Source organism: Aplysia californica, unplaced genomic scaffold, assembly GCF_000002075.1.
Source record: "Aplysia californica isolate F4 #8 unplaced genomic scaffold, AplCal3.0 scaffold01162, whole genome shotgun sequence".
Classification (NCBI taxonomy): domain Eukaryota; kingdom Metazoa; phylum Mollusca; class Gastropoda; order Aplysiida; family Aplysiidae; genus Aplysia; species Aplysia californica.
This window is the reverse complement of record NW_004798432.1, coordinates 40,710-64,331: the sequence shown is the minus strand read 5'-3', so window position 1 is coordinate 64,331 and position 23,622 is coordinate 40,710. Positions and strand designations below refer to the sequence as shown.

Genomic DNA, 23,622 nt, shown 5'->3' with positions numbered 1-23,622 from the left:
GGGTGGAGGGATTTTATTTTACAGGAAGAATTTTAGTTTTTGCTGGGTGACTAAATGCACAATAGGTTACTGTCAAGGTCGAGCAGTCTTGTTTTCTCGCAGTACCTTTTGAAGGTATTATACAAATGAAGTATAATCCGGGAACATTTCATTGCCCCAACCACAACTGAAGTATCTGAATATTCAGACATTAAAAAATCTCTAGCTCTAGAAATTGAATTTGATGCAAAAAATGCTTCTTCCCAGTCCTCGCAGAATGGCAGAATGAAAGGATGACGCTTAAATCTCGCAAATGACCTAAAAAATCTCGAGATCGGAAACCGTTCGGAGAAATAAGAGTTCAGCGTTATTTTCCCGAATGTTCGGAGAAATAGTCACTTTGAAAAAAAAAGAGGCTTCCAGGACCGGTATCGAACCCACATTCATAAAATGATGGTTTGGCTTCAAACGCAGACATCAGAACTTCCAACAGCGAGAGGTAGATTAAGCTTGACATAACATACACTTCCATCTTTGGTGATGTAGTCAGGTTATCGGAGGGGTATCCTGGTCTGACGTCAAACAAGATGGCGGCCTTACCTAAATATAGTTTGTGTCGTTCTACGTTTAATCGCATGTATCAACAACGGAAAACAGCTTGCAATTTTTTGCATCTAAAATTATAATCTAGTTTCTAGATCTAGAATCTAAATCTAGATTAGATCGGGTTTCAGGGCTGATAATGGACATGCGACTACACGCAGGGCGTAAACCGGGCTACGATTGGCTGAACCTGTGGGTACTCTGGGAATTCCCGATTTCGGTCTCGTGCCTTTGACGGTCTTCTCACAGCGGGTTGAGTGCTCATGCGAGAAGAAAAAGAACAGCAACAAGAAAAACAAGAAGAAGAAGAATTGAGGAAGAGAAGGAGTATAGTAGAACAAAGAAGAATGAGGAGGAGGAGGAGGAGAAGACAAAGAAGAAAAAAAAAGAAGAAGGAGAAGGAGGAGGAGGAGGAGGAAAAGAAAAAGATGAAGAAGGAGGAGGAGGAGGAGGAGGAGGGAGGGAGGGAAGAGAAGAAGAAAAAAAAGAAGCACTGGACGAGGAGGAGGAGCAGGAGAAACTAGAGGAGGAGAACGAGAAGAAGATGAAAAGAAACAGAAGAAGGAAAAGAAATAGGCCTAGTAGTAATACATGTTACAAATTGGGGACTTTTTCGTGTTACCCAGAGAGAGAGAGGGTGGTGAGAGTGACAGGGAGGGTGTCGTGTCGTCGAGAGCGCTAAGAGTAGCCTACCGTAGGTCTAATGTATTGATGGGTCACAGGTTCAGCCAATCGTAGCCCGGTTTACGCCCTGCGAGTAGTCGCATGCTGACAATGGGGGGATTCAAGGGGGCTAGCCCCCCTGTTAGTGGAGGGTTTCAGGAGGGTTTGCCTGGCAAAAATTAAATTATAAAAAAACCACAATCTTCCCGTTTACATGGCAAATTATCAGTTCCAGTCAGAATGGCTATGGATTGGAACGGGAACAATTTCCAAAGAGCGTCGAATTCTAGATCTAGATACTAGATCTAGATCTATTTTCCGAATACCAGTCACTTCATCATACAGTCATTTCGTCACACTGGTGCAGTCAAAACAGTTATCTCGTCACACCCCAAATCCACAAGGTTGAATGGAGACGGTCATTTCGTAGCACACTTGCGAACATCAAACGCCCATTGTCATGGCAATCGCTAATCACGATTTTTCGATTTTTGGAGAGAGGGTTGGGGGGCTGTGTGAGGAAGGATGGGGGGCGGGGGCTGTGCGAGTCGTCGTGCCTACCTGATCAGCTACACCGTTCATCAACATGTACGCCTATTGACAAATTGAAATCTGTCGATTCAGATCAACAAAGTTTTTAAGTGTATTATTGATGAAAGTTGTAATTGGCAAGATAACAATATTAGTTCTGTTAAAAATAAATTAGCTACAAATGTATGGTACAGCAATTTTGCTTAAAAAGCTAGATTCTAGAAGATCTAGACCCTAACTTTCAAACAAGGTTCAAACAAACAAACCCTTACTAACTCTTTACCAGACATTGTTTTTGCCTTTTATTAAAGGGATATTAAATATATTGTTAGACTATGGAACAGTTTGGACGAAGATTTAATTTACATAATATATATAAAATATAACTCAGAATAAAGCTTTAGGCTTATCCTCCAAAACTCTACTACTAGAATCTAGATCTAATCTAGATCTAGATTCTAGATCTCATAGTCTATAGATCTAGATCTTGCATTAACAATTTCGGAGAGATATAAGCGAAGACATTTCGTCTCACATAGATCTAAAATCTAGATCTAGATCTAGATCTAGATCTCTAGATCAAGATCTCTAGATCAAGATCTCTAGATCAAGATCTAAATCTAGAATCTAGATAGATCTAGAGGTAAGATTGAAGAATACCGGACCAGCGGACTGACTTTGCCTATGTCTCAACCTTAGAAATTCATAATTTTCCCGTTTTTAATATCTCTCAATGGAGAATCTCGGACAGGTAGATCTATTCATTAAAATTTTGTCAGGGGGGAGACCCCCCTGAACCCCTCCTCCCCCCTCCTCCACCCCAACCACCCGCCCCACCAAACCCACTTTCTCGCGCAATAATGTAGCCTACGAGTGGTCCGGTATTCTTCAATCTTCCCGATCTAGAATCTAATTGGGGTGTGACGAGATGACTGTGTACTCAAGTGTACTCACTGTGTGACGAAATGACTGGTTACCTAATTATATTCCTATTTCACATGCGTTCCTATTTTCCTTCGGGTCTCTCCGAAGTCAAGACATTCTGTTAGAATACCTTTAGATCTAGGACCTAGATCTAGTCTTAGATAATATCCTGATCCTATAGATCAAGATCTAGATCTCGCACTTACAGTACTTACTTAACTTTACTTTTTTCTTCCGCTTGTACCGGTGGGTGTCGCGGGGACACACAACAGGCGTCTGTCTGCAGCAAGGCGAGTGGCCTACAAGGAGGGACATCCCGTGAGCTCTGGGGGATCTAGCACAAGAGAAGTAAATATGTGTACAATTAGGTAGACATTAGTAGACAAAGCATGCTTGGTGGCTGACTGTTAATCGGTTAGCCACCAAATCATTAGTCATAAGGTTCGAGAAATCAGAAAGCTCTGGTTGTTGGGCTGTCTACATTCGGTAACCGGGCACCTACCTAGTCTCAGTGTCTACGTACACGGTAACCGGCAACCGGGCACGTAGATTAGTCTCAATATCATGTACACGGTAACCGGGCAGTTCAGAACTCCAAGTTCAATTTTTGTCATCCGGTGTTTCCTTCATTTCTACCCCTCCCCGACTGTACCTTTAAACAAAATAAAAAATCCCCCATTCTGGAGCCCTATACTTCGCAGCATATAGAGGGTTTGAATGAACTTGGTGACCCCAACCAATACTCACAATGTGATGCACACACTCAGGTTCACCGAGCGGTCACAATGGCGAGCCCGACAAGACACTTGTATAACTTTCTTTTTTTTTCAGCAAGTGACCACACAGAACAAAATATTGATTTATTTTCATTCCGGTTTACCGACACGCAGATATTGAGACTATGTACCCGTGAGACGAGGTGCCCGGTTACCGTGTACGTAGACACTCCGTTGGAAATTTGGTATTTAAAAATTGAAGGCGTGGAATTTTATAATTTTTTGTTTCGGCGGAATAAACAATATTATTATTATTATTATTATTATTATTATTATTATAGGCCTACCCGCATGTTAGGCCTACGTCTTTGCTCTTTGACTAGATTTCTAGATCTAATACACACCCAAAAAAACATGAAACAATATTAATATTTATTAATTGGCATTAGGGATAAATAATTCATAATATATCTATATGTATTTATATTATTCTTAAGAAATAAAATTAAATATACGTGTGATTGCTGGAACCATTCAGAATATATATAATTTCATTTCCGATAGAATTCCAACGTTTTTTCAATTGCTTTTTTTTTCGAATCTTCATAGGCTTTTAGTCAAGGCCACAGAATCACGTCTGGACTCCTGCTGTGCTCTAATTCACTAAAGTCAAACCAAGGCCTTTTGTAGCAAAAACTAGTTTTTGGTTTATCCAAAAGAGTTTTGTCTACATTAATCAATAAATTATTTGATTATTAGTTTACAATTTCAATGGATACTGGACACAAGTAAAACCAATAATAATAATTGGGTTCTCATAATAATAGTAAACTTCGATTGGAAACTAGATAAGCATAATTCTAACCATTATATATATGATTTGACAAAGACTACGTATTGTGCTTTCATTGTCAAACAGGGCAAAATGTAAAGAGGTTGAGGGAGAGGGGGTGGGGGGTGGGGGGAGAGAATAGATCATGCTTAAGTTACATGATTGTCCCGTGATTTTCGCGATATACTTTTGCAGCAATTCCATTTTTAGATTTTATTGGTGATTCTAGTCCTATTTATAGTAATTTCCAGGAAATTTTAGTTCCACTTTCGTGGGAAATTTCGTTCGGGAACTAACTATCGGGAACCCAGTTGAAAGAAAAAAGATGTCAGACAGACATGTTAGATGCGGATTAAGGTGTACAAATTTTCCACAATCAACTTGTTTATTATGTGTTGCTGGGTGTGTTATCGTGATCTTTCATTTTCATAATCAGGCAGGGATGATCGGTCTAGCTATTAGCCTTTATGTTCATGACCACCTATAAACTTACAACTGGTGATGTGACGAGAGTCCACGGAATCTGCACACACCACAGGAATTGTTAAGAGGTAAGTTTTTAAAGGTTTGCTCATGTTTAATTGTTCAATCTTCCCCCGAAGAGCAAGGTAGAAATTTCCTAATGATTAAGTTGTCAAAAATAGCCTATTATACTTGAGTAAGGAGGCAGCGGAGCAAAGATCCAGTGCAAAATATGGACTTTGCTTTTTCACTTGCCTAATCACAGTTAAAATAAGATTTTAAACATTTTTATGTGTGGCAGCACGCGGTACCGTGAAATCAGGCACTTGTCAAAATACAGAAATTGGAGAAACAGCAGGCATTTTTCTGCCACTTTGGAAATTTTTGTGGAATTTTTTATTTATTTTTTTGGTGGGTGGGACTCATAACTTCTTTTATGTCCATATATATAAAAACACATTTCCATGCTAATTTTTACTGAAAGGCATTGATAAATAAGGCGCTGAATATGTCATTTTTCTGTTTACAAGGACTCTAGCTATTGATCAATCTTTGGTGGCCATTTTCTCGCTAATTTCACCACTGACCACTGAAACCAGGCGACCTCACTTCCTTCAACTGCAATCTTGAGGTCTATCTATTTCATGGAAAGAAATGCAAATTAAAGTCTGCTTTCAAACGATACCAAACTCCACATGCCCAACAATTGAGGAGCGCCTAGCTGATTCCATCAGGCCGTGACACATTATTATGTCTCTTTGTGACACAGGAGGCGAGTCTGTTTTTTCTTGGGGGCTTTTTTTAAAATTTTTTTAAAAAAGTGTTTGACTCTCAATTGCATTCATAAGATTATGCGAGTGCGCAAGACACTTTAAACCATTTTCAGTGTGGTAGGAATTGATTTAAAGTTTTGCCCAGATATGGCGGCCAAAGCTTGCTCCTACCAATTTTAGGACCACAGTGATCTGCAACGTGGCAACTTACGCAGGACCTCCGAGATTTTTTAGAATTCATTCACCTTATCCGAGAAGGCTATATGTGTTCAATCTTACCTACCCTAAGATCAGGGGTGGGGCTGAAATTAAAGAGTTAGGAGCCTAGAAAGAATAGAGGGAGGAAAGGGGGGGGGGGCAGAATTAAGAGGAGATGAAAGCAGATGGCAGAATAAGATTAGGGAGCAGAAAAAGAGGTGAAAGGAGAAAATTTTAGAGAAGAAAATTTTCCGGCACTGTCAGGTTTCCAACCAGGGAACTATTGAATAAGAGGTAAACGCCGTACCCCTGGATCACGAGAGCCATATTTTTGTGCTTCACCAGGCACAGTTTTAGATCCCCATGGAACGTTAATTTAGACTAGGTATGTAAATATCTATTAGACGTATTATTACAGACATGATCGCCGATGTCTGTCGCAGATCTGGCACTGGATGATGATGATGATGTAAATATCACTATCTCTAAAAGAATAAGCAAGATTTCTTTGTACGATAGGCTAAATATCACTGAATGTAAATCTGCAAATAGTTTAACGAAATACGTCTAATAGATTTAATAGCAGTATTCCATACACAAACCATATAATCAGCGTTCGTCATCATGGTGCTTGTGCTTTGCAAGGCTTGACGAATTTCATAAGTCACTGCAGCAACTTGCTTCCTTTGCCGTGATCAGAAAAAATGATGAAAGGTGTACATTTTGTACATCATAATAGGTTATGAGGGGTTAAGATTTACATCATCAACACCACATCTTAATTTTGAACAGACACCTATAAAACACGGTCCAACAATTGGACGATTACTTTTGGAGAGTCTTTATGAGATGTCTACTCTCATTGGGATGATTAAACTGACAAGATTACACTGAAATGTGGCTAGTGTTCGCTGTCTCGAAATGAATGATGTAATTTATTACCTTAATTACTGTTAAATATTGTGCATGCACCTAAAGGGCGTCGTTTAATACTTTTGTGACTTTAATCACTTTCCTCCGTTACCTTGCGATGTCGCGCGCGCGGGGGGAGGGGGGGGGGTGGGTTATATATATTATGTTTATATGGCCCAAAATACAGAACATTTTTCTTTACTGAGCCAACAATTTTCTAATAAAATTTTTGTTTGGTTGCTGGCCTACTCGAGGTCCATGCAACGCTACATGACTGGTAAATTAATAAATAAGCTAGATTTTTTTAACACCGACAGGCAAAAGGGTGAACAAGCTTTTAAATCATCATACTATGCGCCTCTTCAGGAATAGATTGGAAACATAGACCTTGATTCAAAACCTTACTCTTTGCTTTAGTGACACTGATTTATTGCGTCTAAAATTAATGGTGATACGACTGTATTATGATCATTTCATTCGAAGTCTTATCTGTATCTTGTTTCTACTGCCCAGCCAACACAAAGTGATGGGCCTCTCGAAAGCCAAGAACTGAAGCAGCTAGCAAATGGACACCGTCTGGTATTGATCAGTTGATGTAAGAGGGCAACAGATAGAGAGAAAAAAAACAGAACACACTATGGTTCCTGCCCAGCTTTATATATGACCAAGTGCAACGTTAAGACTTGGAAAAATTATGTGGAGCTAAATAAGCTTGTGAAAATAACATGACATTTGTCAAGGCCATCCGTAGAATGGCTGATCTCTTCGTGTACACATACACGCTTGATGGGGGGTGGGGACATACAATAATCTATAAACAAAGAATGAATATAAAACTTTCCAATTTAAGGGCAATATAAGAAGGATATACCCCTTACCTTGTCAAAGTTAAAAATCCAGCCCTGAAACTGAAGTTCACGAAACTCTAGTGAAGTAAAAGTTTCCGCTCAAAGAAAACAGCTTAAATAAATAAAGCATTATTTTTGTAGAAAGTCAGCATTCACAAATCATTAGCTCACCGAATTTTCTGATTGGTTGCCAAGTTTCATTGGATATTGATCCTGTTGAAATAGTGCTGTGAGAGTTTGTGAAAGCAAGTGACCTAGAACCACATATGAAGCCCAAAAATAGACCTGCTGCAGTTACCTTACAATGAGCCTTGGGAACAGAGTCTGGAATGGCAAGATTGTCAGTCCGCTCAAACTGGGTTTTTCCTGTTGGTCAAATGAAAATGCCCAATTGCGTTGTTCAGCAATGTCCAGCCAATGCTTTACTCATGCCATGTCCTGATGCAGCCTGCATTATCCTGACCTGGTGATACAATTTCAGGTTTTATGGATCTAGGCTGCTTCTTCCCTGCCTTCCAGGCCATATACCACACTAAGCAGAGTATATAATATTAGCAGACAGATATAATAAATTAAGAAAAAAATGTTATGTATATGCATCTACACTACAGAGAGTCAAACTCATTTGTGTCATGACGCTGTGGAATCAGGTGCTGGTCAGTTTTGGGGTTTGTGGAGTTGTTGGTATCATCTTAAATTGTCCATTTGCCTTGCTTTCCATGAACCCCCCATCTATCTTAAATAGAATTGGAGACATTGTTATTCAAAGGAGGTGCAGGAATAGCGTTGTATCCGAGGCAAAAGTGGTGAAAAATTACCTCCAAAAATGTTCGGTGACTTCCATAACATGAGAGTCCATTGAAACTGAAAAATGTACATTTTTTGTGTCTTTGATTTTAATCTACATTTTTCTGAGAAATTTACACAAAAATGTATTTTTTTAATAAACAGAAAGATGTTTAGCCATAAAAAAACAAAATTTATAAAAAAAATTGCCAAAACTAGAGAAAAAATAACAGCTTCTTCAATTTCATTATTTTGACGAGTGTCTGATTTCACATTGATGTCCCACATTTTTTTTAAAATGAGCCACTGTGAAGAACCTAACTTTTATACCACAGCCATAGATCTATATTGTCAGTGTCAATTCACAAGTACACTTTGAAGTTATGAGAAAATGTTATATATAGTATTGTGTAGTAAGATTCTCTTGATGTCTTTATGCGAATATGTTTCCTAAGGAAACCCCCAGAAATGAACTTTGGAAAGTGAAGTAATCATTTAACGATTTATAAATCTCGGCCAGCTGCTAAAATGTCAGGCCCTGAAAGCAAAATTTTGCAGGATAAAGAAAAAAATATATAAATGGTGGAGTCTACTTATACCGAACACGGACGGTTAATCCGAAAATGGCGATAAACCGAGAGAAAATAAAATCCCCAATTTTGGTGTTTTCTGACTCAACACCTGTCATGCTCATTAAAAAATCCACTTCTGTATGGATTTTTCAGAAAAACGTTGATTAAAGGCACAAAAAATGCAAATTTTCAGTTACAAGGGACTCTTAAGCTAAGGAAATAACTAATCTTTGGCGACCATTTTCTCACTAATCTTACCTCTGAAAACAGGTGACCCCCACCCCCTTCATTCGCAAATATCTCGACTTGTATTCAAGATAAATGGATTATATTTTTTTCACCCAAATAAAGACAAATGAACAAGCTTTAAGATGATACCAATAACTTTACATGCCCAAAAATTGACGAGAACCTGATTCCACCACGCTGCTTCACAAATAAGAGTTTGACTATAAGCCCTATACTTTTTAGTTACATTCCCACATGAAAACATAAAATGAGCCACACACTCTAATTGACATTCTAAATGCTTGAAGAAAGGGTCGCGGATGTTGGAGAAATATTAAATATATTAAATCACCATAAAGAACAATAATATAACAACATTATTGCATCTGTTCCGCGCTATTTACTGTTTGGCGAATAAAGATTGCGCTGTACATTTTAACGATCGTCATCATTCTTGTTCGCTTTTCAGTTTCATAATATGAAAGCATATTACGCTAATTTAAATTTTGATTTTTATATTTTGACACTTTTGAAAATATATGTGAATGTTCCCTGGTGAGAGTAAAAGAATAACGATGGAAGTGAATTTTTAAAAAAATTATTTTAAAAGATATAAAATGAATTAAAAGTACTTTGTGAACTTTGAGCTTGATACCTGGTATTGTATCATTCTTGTGAGCTCTTCAGTTTCATATGTCAATTTAATATTCATATTTTTACACTTTTGAAAATATATGCGAATGTTCCTTGATGTGAGTAAAAGAATAAAGATGGAAGTAAAAAATTTTTTTTTTTATTTCAAAAATATAAAATATTAACACAGTTTTCAAATTGCAGCACAGTTATACGATCATTAAAATGCGCAGCGCAAGATTGCGTCGATTAGAAAATAGCGTGAAACTTTCCATTCATGACAAAGAAAAATTTTCTGATTTGTTTTTTAATCATAATATTAATAAAATAGAGATGAAAAAATTTCACGAAAAGGCATTTTAAATAGGCTAATATTTAAAAAAAATTCATTTCCTGGCATTTTGTCAGATAATACTCCTATTCTGAGACATATTTGATCTAAAAGATAGGAGGGGGGGGGGGTCCTTTTGGGTTTTTTGTGTAATACCCTTGATCAGAATTTTGTCACGTGAAGAAACCCCAACAAATTCTGATCCTAACCACTAAACCCCAAACGCTTAAAGAGTTGAATTCCAGAATACAGTCAAATCCCGTTATACCACCTACCTTGGGACAAGCATAAGCTGGGTAAAGTGAGACTGGAGGTATAATGACAGAATAGAACTGATTGCCATCCTGGCTAGTAGAGACTGTTATAATAGAGACAAACTGTAGCCAGTCTTGACTCATCCTTCTGTCTTGCGCGATAACCATACCCAAGGGAAAAGCGAGTAGCAACCATTAAAATGTATAATATTATTATGTAAGCCTACAGCTCCAGGTGAACTTTAGGCAAATTCAATTTAAAAATATCTGCCCGATCAGAAGCTTAGCTATTAGGTGTTAAGGACCCTGTAGACGCACAGGTTTTTAAATTATTTTTTTTAACGAATACTTGTCAGTCTTCTGGCTACCTATAACCTTTCACGTGGACCTGAGTGTGAGTCCTCCCCGTATAAACGGTTCACGGATTCCTGCCAACTTTTTGGTCATGTCAGCGGGCTAATGTCTGGCGACGCCAGATATTTTGACGACAGGCCGATGTGGTGCAGTTCCTTTGAAGTTTCTCCTTGCGACTTTAAAAGTTAATTCCACTACCTTTTTTTTATTTGCCAAGCCTTAAACTTAAAACAATAGCATTTCCATAACCAGGAGCAAATCAACAGGTGCTAGAAAATGCCGAGCTCGCGGAGAAGTGTGCGGGAAAAAGTGTAGGGGCCTATCAAGCAGCCACCTATGGGTGACGTGTACCTGTGTAGTCTGGTTGCCAATTCGCTAGCTGTATGTCGGGGCAAATTTACATTAGTTTATTAAAGACAGTACAATTCAGACAGTTGGCCGATGTCGGTGTGAATACGCAAATACTATGTTTATAGATCAAGAAGATGTGTGAGGGAATGAGCTACAGTGTCTTACTTGGAGGGCAGCGGACAATGGTATGAGTTTAACGCCCCTATCAACACTATTAGGTTATTTAAGAGGTGGGACCTCCCAATTTAACGTCTGTCTCCGATAGGACCGAGCCAAGTGGGAAGTTCGTGAAAAGTGCCTTTCCCAAGGACACAACGTCGGACCGAGCTGAGGCTTGAAGCCCCGAACCCGCAATCTCACGATTACGGGTCCGGTAGCCTAACCACTAGGCTACCGACGCCGCCGGATTATGCGGCCGCGTTTTTTTCGCGTAATTCTGCACATTTGCATAATTTTGGATTCCCGCGTTTTTTCACGTTTTTTTCCTTTTTTTAAAACAAAACAATTAATTTTATTAATTAACGCCTCCATGTGACTAAAGGGAAATAATCACTGTAATAAGTCTTATTTAAGTGAAAATTTGGTTATTTCCCTTGGTAGAAGATCTTGGTTATGGTTTGGGATTTTGTTCCTTGAGCATGTTCAATTTTTCAATCCATCAAAAGTTGTTGTTCTCATGTCTGCTGATGCTTCATGTTTGACAAGTGTTCCTGGTTTTAGTAATGTGCCAGCATCAGAGGTCCTGATGTCCTTTTTTTTTTTTTTTTTTTTTTACATTTTTCTTTCCCAGATCTAGATCTAGATATCTAGATCTACAGCTGAAAGTTAGAGATTATTTTTTTTATTTATTTTTTTTAAAACAGATGTGTATTGTTTTCTTTCCATACACACTACAAATTACTGACACTGATATGTTCTGTTTTAAATTTTTCTGTACTTAAAACATAAAAGTCATGAAAATTTGTGTTGAAAAAGTGCAAAACATGTCGCGAAAGGTGTTACGGTAACTTGCATAATTTTTGCATAATTTGGCTTTTTTGGGCATAATTTGACCATCTAAATTTGCATAATTCTACGGGGACAGACAGACTCATTTGAAGTTAAAACAGGAGTGAGACAGGGTGCCCGCTATCGCCTTTTCTCTTTTCATTAGCAGTGGTTTGGATAATGAGACTGACAACATCGAGGCAACGCGGTGGCATACAGTGGACCTTGTCCAGTCAGTTGGAAGACTTAGACTTTGCCGATGACTTGGCACTTCTTTCTCACAGTCGAGTGCAAATGCAACAGAAGACATATCGCTTCAGGACCTTCTACTGTAGTGTTGGACTCCATATTCACACGGATAAAACGAAAGTTCTTCGAATGAATGCAGCCGACGTTCATATCACACTGCAAGGGGCACCATTGGCGGATGTTGAATCCTTCACCTACCTGGGAAGTGTCATCAACAAGGCAGGGGGAACAGACAAAGACATCACGGTCAGAATCCAAAAGGCATTTGGAAGCACAGAAAGTTCTGTATTTATGCTTCATAGATTATTCAAAGGCGTTCGATACAGTTAGACATGATGAGCTATTTAAAATACTTGAAAAGCTAGACATAGATGGAAAAGATCTAAGAATTATCAAAAATGTGTAATGGGACCAAAACGCTGCTGTACGAATTAACGGAGAATACAGTGAATATAAGCAGATTAGGCGAGGAGTGAGACGAGGGTGTGTTATGTCACCAGACCTCTTTAACATGTACAGTGAAACAATCCTTAGAAACATATAAGAATGTCCAGGCCTCAAAGTAAATGGAGAAAATATTGATTACATCAGGTATGCAGATGACACAAAAAGGACCTTCAATTGCTTCTAGATACTGTTGTAACAGAAAATGAACGTAAAGGATTAGTGTTGAATGTAAAGAAAACAGAATGCATGGTAATATCCAAAAAAGTAGCAAATCCTATTTGTAATCTCATTAGCAAAGGTGAAAAGATCAAACAAGTCCAACAGTTTAAATATCTAGGATATATGATAACATCTGATGCCTAATGTTCCACAGAAATAAAAAGGAGAACTACAATGGCTAAGGCTAGTTTCAATAAAATGAGCACAAACCTGAAAAATAGAAACATCTCAATGAAAGCCAAAATGAAAGTCCTGAAATGCTATGTTTGGTCAACCAATCTATATGGCTGTGAATGCTGGACTATCACTAAAGACAGTGAAAATAAAATAGAATCAACAGAAATGTGGCTTTTAGGAGACTGCTAAGAGTGTCGTGGAAGGAAAAGAAATCAAATGAGGTAGTGTTTGATCCAGCCCACGTTGGACGCTCAATGTTAAAAACAATCAGGAAACGACAAATGCGGTTTTTGGGACACCTGAATAACATAAGAGTCTTGAACATCTAGCTCTCACTGGCAAAATTGAGGGCAAGCGAGGCAGGGGTAGGCCCAGAACAACATACTTAAGGAACCTAAACAAATGGGTAGCAGGGAAAGATCAGGGAAACGTAGCTATTTTGAGAGCATCGGAGCAAAGGAATGAATGAAAAACCATAATCACCGATATCTGTCACTGGATGATGATCAGCATTCATCATCATCAGGAATATATTGACGTCTAAGGAACTGGGATTGAACACCAAGGTGAGGATCTTCAAACCAAACGTGAAGACTGTTCTACTGTGTGGTTCAGAGACTTGGAGGCTCACAGCATCTGCAACAAGGAAACTGCAGAGCTTCATAAATGGATGCCTTAGAAGGATAGTGGGAATCGAGTGGTGCGATCGAGTAACAAATGCTCAACTGTGGGAAAGAACAAGCCAAAGGCCAGTAAAGGAAAAGATACAGGTGAAGAAATGGAAAAGGATAGGACACACCATGAGGAGACCCCCGACAAGCATCATCAGACTGGCATTGATGTGGAATCCACAAGGAAAACGTAAGAAAGAAAGACCAAAGATGACATGGAGCCCGGAGGCGAGCGGTACAGGCGGAAATGGAAAAGGCGGGGACACCATGTAAACAGCTAGAAAAGGATGCACAGAACAGGCTTTGCTGGAGAAATGTGGGGAGTTAAAAATGGCAAGAGAGAGAGAGAGAGAGAGAAAGAGAGAGAGAGAGAGAGAGAGAGAGAGAGAGAGAGAGAGAGAGAGAGAGAGAGAGATGTTTATTGATAGGTGCTCCTTTTTATACATTGGCGAAACCTGGCTGTTAGTAGAGGGGCTGGGGGAACAACAGGGGCAGTACAATGAGGCTTGACTGTATTTTTACCAAATTGTATTAGACTTTGTAATACAGATAAGAAGCTTTCGACATTTATTGAGGACAACATGTTTTATTTTGTACATAATTATTTTCCTGTTCCTTTGAGTTTCTTCTGTGACGCTTTTTTTTTAGAGGGGATTAGAGGGATGAAAAGTCGAAGTGTGGATGGCAGTTCGGTCATGATTCACTTTATTCATAATTTGTTTGAGCAGGTGGTTAGAGAGAGGGCGCCACTGGCTAGTTGACTTTTTTCTTTCTTACTGTTGTGTCTCTTTGTCTATCTCCCTTTTTCCACACACTAATCGACTGTTATTGGGTCGCTGTGCTTCTTTTTACGCAAACTGTAGGCCTAAGTATGATGTTCTTTTTGTTTTTGCAGAAAAGTTCAGTTGCTGCATCGACTATGAGAACGGATCTGTTCAACAGTAATTTAAAGTCTTGTGAATGATAGAGGCTCTACTCTTGCTTTCCCGTGGTTCAAGCTCCAGACTTTAATTTTCCGGGCATTTTTTTCAAGCTGAAGACCTCAGGAATTATCTATATCAACCTATATTGGAGCAGAAGGAGATGTTCTAAAACTCAGAATCTACTCAAGGTTATGAGCGGAGAGAGAGTTCAGAGACCAAGGCTGCAAATTTTGTTGTCTGTCATCCAAGTTTTTATTAAAGCATAAACTCACCCAGGCTTTGCAGAACAGATGGCTCAAAACAACGGAATGAAAACACAGATAGAAGTGTCTGTTTCTGAAGGACAGGTAGGCTTTATTAAAGATCAGATTGGTACTTTTGAGGACTGCACTGTTGAATATAATCACAGCACCGCGAAAGTCCTCTTGAGGGGTAACAATGACAAAGTAACTGCTCGGAGAATAAAGATACTGACATCATTGAGTGAAGTACGTGAACAAAGTATAGAACTGAGTGCGGCGCAAAAGGCTATTCTCGACCAAGAGAAAGGGAGACTATTTTTGAAAGACTACTTGAACGACTTTCACTTTTATTTCAAGAATGAAGAACTTGTGGTTTTGACAAAGAATTTTCAGGAACTTGAAAAGAATATTCAGGCACTAGCTTCCCGACTTAATGGCAAGGAACATGTTGCTCTTGATAATGATGTGTCTGAAGGTCTTGCCGCTGCTCTTCAACAAATAGAAGAAGATTCAGATCTGCTTGTGAAATTGTCACATGATGAAAAATCTATAACTATTGAAGGAGTGAGAGAGGATGTAGCAATAGCTAAAAGAAAAATCTTGGAGATGAAAGATGAATTTTTACTCATTAGTGATTCCTTTTCTGTTGATGGACAAGTGGCAGTATTTATCAAGAGTCATTTGTTAGACAAGTTTTACAATTTGTTTTCTGATATAAAAGTTGAAAACAAATTAAACCAGACGGAGAAACTACTTGCTTCTGTAAAGGGTACAAAGAGCAAGGTTGCTGAGGTTAAAAGTAAATTCAAAGCATTTGTTGGTCGTATTACTTTAAGAGAAATGGATTATTCTTTGAGTCCACCTCAAGCCTATTTGTTGTCCAAGGGGATGGAACTTTACACTTCTGTACGGGACAAGATCAAGGCATTTGAAATAGAGAAAAAGTGTTCAGTTATCTTTCGTGTCAATAGCACCGAGGTGACAACAGCTGATGATTCTATGAATAATGACTTGAGTTCTAGGGCTGCTGTGTCAGCAGCAGGTGAAATTGTAATCAATTTGTCAGACAGTTGCAAACTTCACATTAAAAATTCCAAAGATATCACAAATGAGAATTCCGATGTCCTTGTATGCCCGATAATGGAAGAGACAAATCAACATACCACTGTGCTGAACCGTTTTAAGAATCTGTGTCCTGGCATCATTGAAGAACTGGCATCTGAAAAAGAAAAGAACCCTTCCAGCAGAACGTATGTGACACGCCAGAGTCTGGGTAATCTGAGATGCAAGGCTGTGGTGCATGTGGTCCTTAAAAAGAGTCGTGATCCCAGCAGTGACCAAGACTTGAAGCAACAGATTGTGAATGCTCTGCAACAAGCAGTCATGCTAGGAACAGAAGCAAAATCAATTTCGTTCCCAGTCATGGGTTATGGCAGAGCATTTAAGTTCTCTGTACAATCAGCAGCTAGGATAGCAGTGGATGCAGTGAAACTCTTTGTAAGGTCTTCCCCGACTAGCAGCCTCACAGACATTGTGTTTTTGGCCCCAGAAGATACTCTGTTCAAGCAGTTTCAGCAGTGCTTGGGTTCTTCATCTGCACCTGCTGCTGAGAAACGCCGTGCCCCTCCTGTAAACTTTGATGTATTGGTAGCGGGGACCAAGGATACTGATTTTGTACAAATTAAGTCAGAATTATGGAGAGAACTTGAAGTGAATTGTCTGGGTTACAAGGAGTTCAACCAAGATATTCTGAAGGATTTCCCTAGTGATTTTCATAAGGAGGTAATGAAAGAAGCAAAGAGGTTTGGGGTGTGGGTGGAAAAAAACAAAGGAAACAAAGCTGGATACAGGATCTGGGGTACTGTTGAAGGAAAGCAACAATTGATAGGAGCCATCCAAACACGCCTTACGCCGATGCTGAAACAATTTGAAAATCGAATAAAATTCTTCAAAGAAAAGAGAGGCACGATAGAATTCATAAGACGTGCTGCAAAGTCAGATGATGATTTTCCTTCTTATTGGTCAGTGAAGTCATCCAATGAGGGATCACAGGCTTCCAAGAAAGTTAATGTGGGTAAACAGACAAGTAAAGCTATACAAGATATGATCCAGAAGCTTTTTAATGAAAGAAATGTAGGTACTGGTAGTGATGCACAAGGTCTTTCCCACAAAAGTATCAAGGTCATTAAGATAAAGAGGTTGGAAAACTGTGACTTGTTTGCAAAGTATGCATTCCAAAGACGACGGTTACTTATGAGGAAGGCTAATGAAGGGCATGCTTGTTCAGACATAAGGAAACTAAAGTCAGCAATAGAATCGCTCACATCTAGCAGTGGTGTTGCCTCTACAGAAAATCTTGAAAGTTTCATGACAACCGAACTTTTATGCCACGAAATCAACGAACATTACTTGTTTCATGGATGTGGAGACCTGGCTTTGGCAGATATCTCGAACAATGGGTTCGACCCTAGAGTCTCCAATCCTGGAATGTTAGGAAGAGCTACATATTTTGCTGAGAACCCAACCAAGTCTGACCAATACGCAGGTGAGTTTCAGGAATCAGATTGTTACAGTTCAGAGTAAAATGTTTGTGTTTTATTTGAGTGATAAGTTCACCAATATTAATGATACATTAGTGTGTATGAAGGCAGCCTTTCAAGTAGCAAATTGTGTCTATGAAAAGTGACCCGTTGGCCGTTGTAACTTAGTAGCAACAGTTAGGGGGCTTTTTCGTTACCAAACTACTTCTTTGAAGGGTCCCTAAACTGTTCATTTCTGCTATCTTAGAAAAAATGGGTTTGTGTTCTGTGAGTGAGTCGAATAAGGCGTTTCTTCAAACCCAATTTTTCCTTCCATACTATTAGAGTTTGTCCATCTGTATTCAGATGTTTGTAAAGTGAACACAGAAATCTGTTCAAGTTTCAAGTTTTCCAGTTAAAAGCAGGCTTCACCGATGACTGTGATATCATGACTGCTGGGTCTTTGCCTTGCACCCCAATGATATGAGTTCCAGTCCAGTGTGGAGAAGTTTATTTTAACTTGTTTGTCCATCTTTTTGCTGAGATTCTGAACCCTACTCAGTATGGGTAGGCCTTTACTTGTGGCTTCGAATTAGCCTGCCTCCTGAATAATCTAAAATGCGTCGGCTGATGCTTGTAATAAGTGAGGCATCGTGATGAAATCAAGCGCTTGTCATAATAATAAAATCGAAGAAACTATCGTTTTTCTGCCTGGTGGCCAATTTTTAAAAATTGCTTTTATTGTTTTGGGGCTCACCACCTCTTATGTCGATTTAAAACCACTTTTCTTGTTGGATTTTACTGAAAAACATTGATTAAATGGACCAAAAATGTAAATTAATTTTGTAGTTTCCAGGGACACTTAAGCTTGGAAAGTCACCTAACTTTGGTGCCCATTTTCTCGCCAATTTTATCTCTGAAACCATGCGACTCCCACCTTCAATCGCAAATATCTCGACTTCTATTCTTGATAGATGGGTATTTTCTTCCTTTGAAAGCAAGACAAACGAACAAGCTTTAAGGCCATCTGCGGGTGAGATTTTCCCCATTTTTCCCCAGTTTGACCATACAGTTTTTCCTCTCATTTTTGAAACCTACATCCATTTCCATCAAAGTTTCGAGCGTCCGTTTCAATCAATTATATTTCAAAGTCATTTAAAAATGGGTTTTAAAAAAATATTTTGCAATTTTGGGTCATGTTTTTTAATATTTTCTTAATTTTTTAAAAATATTTATTTTTTCGACTTTAAATTACATCTTTTCTTTTATTTTTCACCTGAATAGCTTCATTATTTAACACAATGTACATCCAATGGAGACCTATACTGAAATAGAGCCCTTTTTTAAGATACTCTAAGATTAAACTTACAATCAGTGTTTTTGTTGGGAATTTTGAGATTTTTTTGCTCTTCATCTATGTACACATTTCCAGAGTCCATAATTATTTTTAAAATAATAATATTACAAATCTGGCGTTATTTCTTCATTATATAGGTGTTGTAGTTTGTACTTGCTAAAAATGAAAGCCAACGGACGAAAACTAAGAGAGAAGATAGCTTTTGAAATTTGATAAAATTATCCAATATGGCGGATGTTTGCTTGGTTACCATGGTAACCATGTGCTTATAATAATAAATAATTACTTGAATTAATTCTTCAATGTCTGACTAATATGAATATATCATCTTTGCTACATATAGTCAAGGGATATGGATTTTAGAAATTCCACCAGCAGATGGCCTTAAGATGACACCAACTACTCCACACGACCAAAAATTGACAACGGATTGATGCCACTGCGTCGTGACACAATACCATGATCATTTATATATAACTACGCTTCAGTGTGATTTTTCTCTGTACCATTTGTCTGAACACTGTGCCTTTTCTTCAATCCTTTCTGTTTCATTAATGCTTGAAACTGGGGCAAGCAGACATTTTCCAACAGTCACTATCCCATCTTCCTGAAACAGTTGTGTTCTCCTCACTTCCGTACACTCAAATTTTGGTGGCTCATTTGGTCCTCAGATGTAAAAGGTAGTAGATCTCCCGTTGGCACCAAGCTCAAAATGATTCTGGCCAGGGTCCTTCTCGGAGATACTTTTTTATGTGGCAAGGATTTTGTCACTAACGCAAGTAAGTTCTTCTTAGTCAGCCTTTTTGCCCCGCTATGGTGGTTGGAGGGCACTACTGTTAAGTCCTGCTTCTTTACTTTCCCTTTGTTGTACTGTCTGTCCGTCATACTTTTTTCCTGCACTTAATGACCATTATTGTGTCAATGTGCTTCTCTTTACACAAACAAACTAACAAGAACAATCTCTTCTAATGGCATCCCTAGTGAAGTTGATCAAGAACCTTAGAACCTGACCAGGGGGCACTCACGGTCTAAAAGTTACGGTGTTCGCCTTTCATTCAATGGGTCCCGGGTTCGAAACCTGACAGCGACGAAAAATTTTGTTCTCTAAAATTGTCTCTTACCACTTCCTTTTCTGCTCTCTAACCATGTTCTATCGTCTGCTTTTGTCTCCACTTTCTGCCCCCACCCCTCCCCCCTTTGCCCCGTCCTCTGGGCTTCTCGTTCTTCTGCTACTTCTTGGCTCCTTCTTACTGTTGCTTTTCAGCTACACCTCTGATCTTAAGGTAGGTAATATCTAACACCTAGCCTTCTCGAATGAGGGCAAAAAAATTCAGAGGTCCGGTGTGCAAGTTGGTCCAAATTCAATCAGAGTTGGCTTCGGCCTCCACCCGGGCAATTTTTTTATTTTATTTAATAAACCTCACCAATTCATGGAAGTTCCAGGTGAAGCTAAACTTTTTGTAGCATTTTTCTAGAAAGTGTTTATTTCCTGCCTGTTGTCGTGCAGTGGGAAGTTGTGGTTTGCGGTAAGAGTAATCATTCTATAGACCTATTGTGAGTGTTAGAAGTAGGAAGTTTCAATCTTGCAAAAGAATTGTGTGAAAAAAAAAAATAATTTTTGTATTTATTTTATTTTTTTTGTAAAAATTTTGTATTCATTTATTTTTATTTTTAAAATCATTTTTTAGTTTGGGGGGGGGGGGGGCTTTGTTGAGCCCTGTCAATCAAAGCTGTTCCCGTCTTTTTCTCCGCGAAAGTAATCTGCTATTTTGTTTTGGTAAGTGTTTTACAGCGCTCACATCTGCATAAGCCATATGAACATGTGGACACTTTAAGCATGGTGGAAAGTAATTTTGAATTTTGTTCATGCGGTGGTCGAAGCCTACTCTTATCAATGTTTATGACCACCAAGAGACCTATAGTGTGCGCAACTTGCACGCGGGACCTTCGAGATTGTTCGCCCTTATCCGAGAAGGCTAGGTGTTAGATCTTACCTACCATAAGGTCGGGGTGTGGCTGAAAGACAGCAGTAAGAAGGAGCCAGGTGTAGCTGTAGAAAGAGTCAGGAGCCTCGTGGAGGGGGGGGGGGGGGGAGAGGCAGAAAGTGGAGATGAAAGCAGATGACAGAACATGATTAGAGATTTTTAAAAAGAGAGTGAAAGGAGAAGATTTTTCGAGAAGTAAACTTTCCGTTGCTGTCAGTTTTCGAACCCAGGACGTACTAAATGAGAGGGAAACACCGTACCTCTTGACCACGAGAGTGTCCCCAGTCTACCTTTGAAATTACCTTTGTGTTTTGTAATAAGACTTAATCCAATATTGGGTCATATCTCTTCTACCCGATGTTGCTGTGGTGTGTGAAAATCATTTCTTTCCCCAGAGCGTGCTCATTAGAAGCTGATGTGTTCTCACCTTGTGGGAATCGAACCTATACCTGTTGAATACATGATGTAGGGTAGCATACCGTTGCAACATAGATGGAGATCTTTCAACAGGGTAGCCTGTTACACAAAATGACAAGTTGACTGCTGATATGTTTATGAAGCATACTATGAAGCTGTTGAAAGCCTTTTCTTTGTAAGGAATGTAATTGCGAATGGGTTTAACGCCCCTATCAACACAATTAGGTTATTCAAGAGGTGGATCCTCCGAATTTATTGTCCGACTCTGACGACAGGTCCAAGCCAAACGGGTTGAGAGTTTTGAAAACTCTAAAAATTACCCGAGTTCAAGAACGCCAGTTTGGGATTCAAACCAGGGCCATCCGCTCAGTGGTCCAGCTCAGTACCAAGTGAGCTATTGGAGTGCCTTACCCAGTTCGTTACCTCAGAATTACAAAGTTCTCTCTGAAATTGTCGGCCGCTTTTAAGTTACTAAGACCGTGAGGTTAGAAATCAAATGTTTTATCTGCTCTATCAAAATAGTAAGATTATTCTGAGTCGTTATCAAGATATTCAAAGAATCGCATTTTTTTTTTCAAACGTGAAATATTCTGAAACTCTATATTTTTTACGTCAAATTTCTCAAAACTGGATACTGAGCAGATAAAACTTTGTAATTCTGATTTAGCAAGTTCTTAATTATATTGTGTATATATGGAAGCAACAACGAACAATAGGGTCTACAGATGGGCTCCAAAAATGTCTCTGGTCAGCTCTTGACCGTTGGTTTGTTGTTCTTGCTCCCTCCCCCCCCCACACACACTTTTTTTGGTTTTTGTTTTGATTTGTTTGGTTTTTGTTTTGTTTTTTTTTATAATTGTTGATTGTTGTTTTTTATTGTTTTTTTTGTTGGGTTTTTTTTTGGGGGGGGGGGGGGGGAGGGGGCTTATTCCTATGTCCCTTTTTTACGTCATGTCGCGAACAATAACTATAATTTTTTTTGGATGTGAGTAAGTATGAACAATATATTAGCAACGAGAAAACGCATTGAAAGAGGATTTATCTTAATGTTAAGATAAGGTTATTTCTGTTGTTTTTTTTGTGGGGGTTTTTTCATTTAGCTTTTTTCGCCTCTTCTATATGTATCTAGTTCCCATCAGGCTGTCCAGGAGGGCGGTTCACGTAGATAATTCTTAGTGTAGTTGAGGTATCTATTCAGAACTTACTTTGCCTAAGTACTGTGCACATTCGGGGTCTCTGCTCTCCTTGGAGCGACATGGAGGCAGTCATAATATCATGCGAACAACAAATTGTAACTTACTTTAAAAAGGGAGATCTCAGCCAGATATTTTATTGGGCACACACCCGTTTTCCCGCATTCCATGCATTGAGAGACCAGATTTTGAAGTTTTGAATATAGTCACTAACCCTCCCCAGTTTAAAAATAGAAGCCAAAATGTGTGTGCGTGTGTGTGTGTGTGTGTGTGTCTGTGTGTGTGTGTCTGTGTGTGTGTCTGTGTGTGTGTGCTTGGTGTAATGGTCCAGTTGTCCGAAATTTCAGATAAAACTAAGAGCACATTCTTGAAGCAAATTCAACGTTGAACACGCTGATTTTTTAAATTTTAAAAATATCATGAGTAGTGATATGCCACTTTTTGTAACACAGGGTGTAAAGACAAAGATTGGAGAAAAATGTCTTTAACCTTAGTATGTTGAATGTTGAACAATTTCTAGCACATTTTTAACCTTTGGTGAAGTACAATATGTTGCAAAAATGATTAATTAAAAAAACTGACTTTAAATGTTATAAAATCCTTTCAATATGTTATTAAGAAATGGTTAGATGTCTGTTTTGTGATGGGAGTAAATTTTTGACCGGGTACTACTTTTTTTTACCTTTTCACCTCATTGCTAAAAAGTAGCTAGGCCAACAACTGTGACCTTTCTCCGGGCACACGCACATAGTATTTGTGGGCTGCCACTTATTGGTGATATTGCTTCAATGCTCCTGCAAGAGAGTGACAGGAATCATGTGGCTTGAAATGAAGTCTGACATCATATCTGTGTTGGAGCAAGTGTTAAATCAATGTTGATACATTGTTTCATTGTATGGCATATTAGGTTCTAACAGAAAGATGAAGAACTGGACAAAATAACTTCTCCACTTATTAATCTGACTCACACTCCAAGGTTCAACAGCATACATATTCCACTGATGTAATCGAGAGGGAGAGGAGAAAGAGAGAGAGAGAGAGAGACAGAGAGACAGAGAGAGACAGAGAGAGACAGAGAGAGAGACAGAGACAGAGACAGAGAGAGAGACAGAGAGAGAGAGACAAAGAGAGAGAGAGAGACAGAGAGAGAGAGACAAAGAGAGAGAGAGACAGAGAGAGAGAGGGGGGAGGCAAAGAGAGAGAGGGAAAGAGAGAGCGCTCTGTGTGTTTATTTTTGTGTGTATCATTTTGCCTGTGTGCTTCAGTGTGTGTGTGTGTGTGTGTGT

General features: G+C 38.9%; 1 protein-coding gene and 1 long non-coding RNA gene across 2 annotated transcripts in view; one reads left to right on the top strand and one right to left on the bottom strand.

Annotated features, from left to right (window-relative positions):
• LOC106013713 overlaps positions 1–3,248 on the bottom strand; it is a 17,815-nt gene extending 14,567 nt beyond the window's left edge. The window contains exon 1 of the long non-coding RNA XR_001185416.2: positions 2,916–3,248. This is a non-coding gene — a long non-coding RNA (uncharacterized LOC106013713). The remainder of the gene's footprint in view (positions 1–2,915) is intronic.
• A 1,262-nt stretch (positions 3,249–4,510) lies between these two features.
• Positions 4,511–23,622, top strand: part of LOC101851461 — a 20,213-nt gene continuing 1,101 nt past the window's right edge. Inside the window, exons 1-3 of the mRNA XM_005111998.3 lie at positions 4,511–4,799; positions 14,596–17,410; positions 19,413–19,520. Coding sequence (XP_005112055.1) covers positions 14,914–17,410; positions 19,413–19,520 — 2,605 coding nt within the window. The 5' untranslated portion in view covers positions 4,511–4,799; positions 14,596–14,913. The remainder of the gene's footprint in view (positions 4,800–14,595; positions 17,411–19,412; positions 19,521–23,622) is intronic.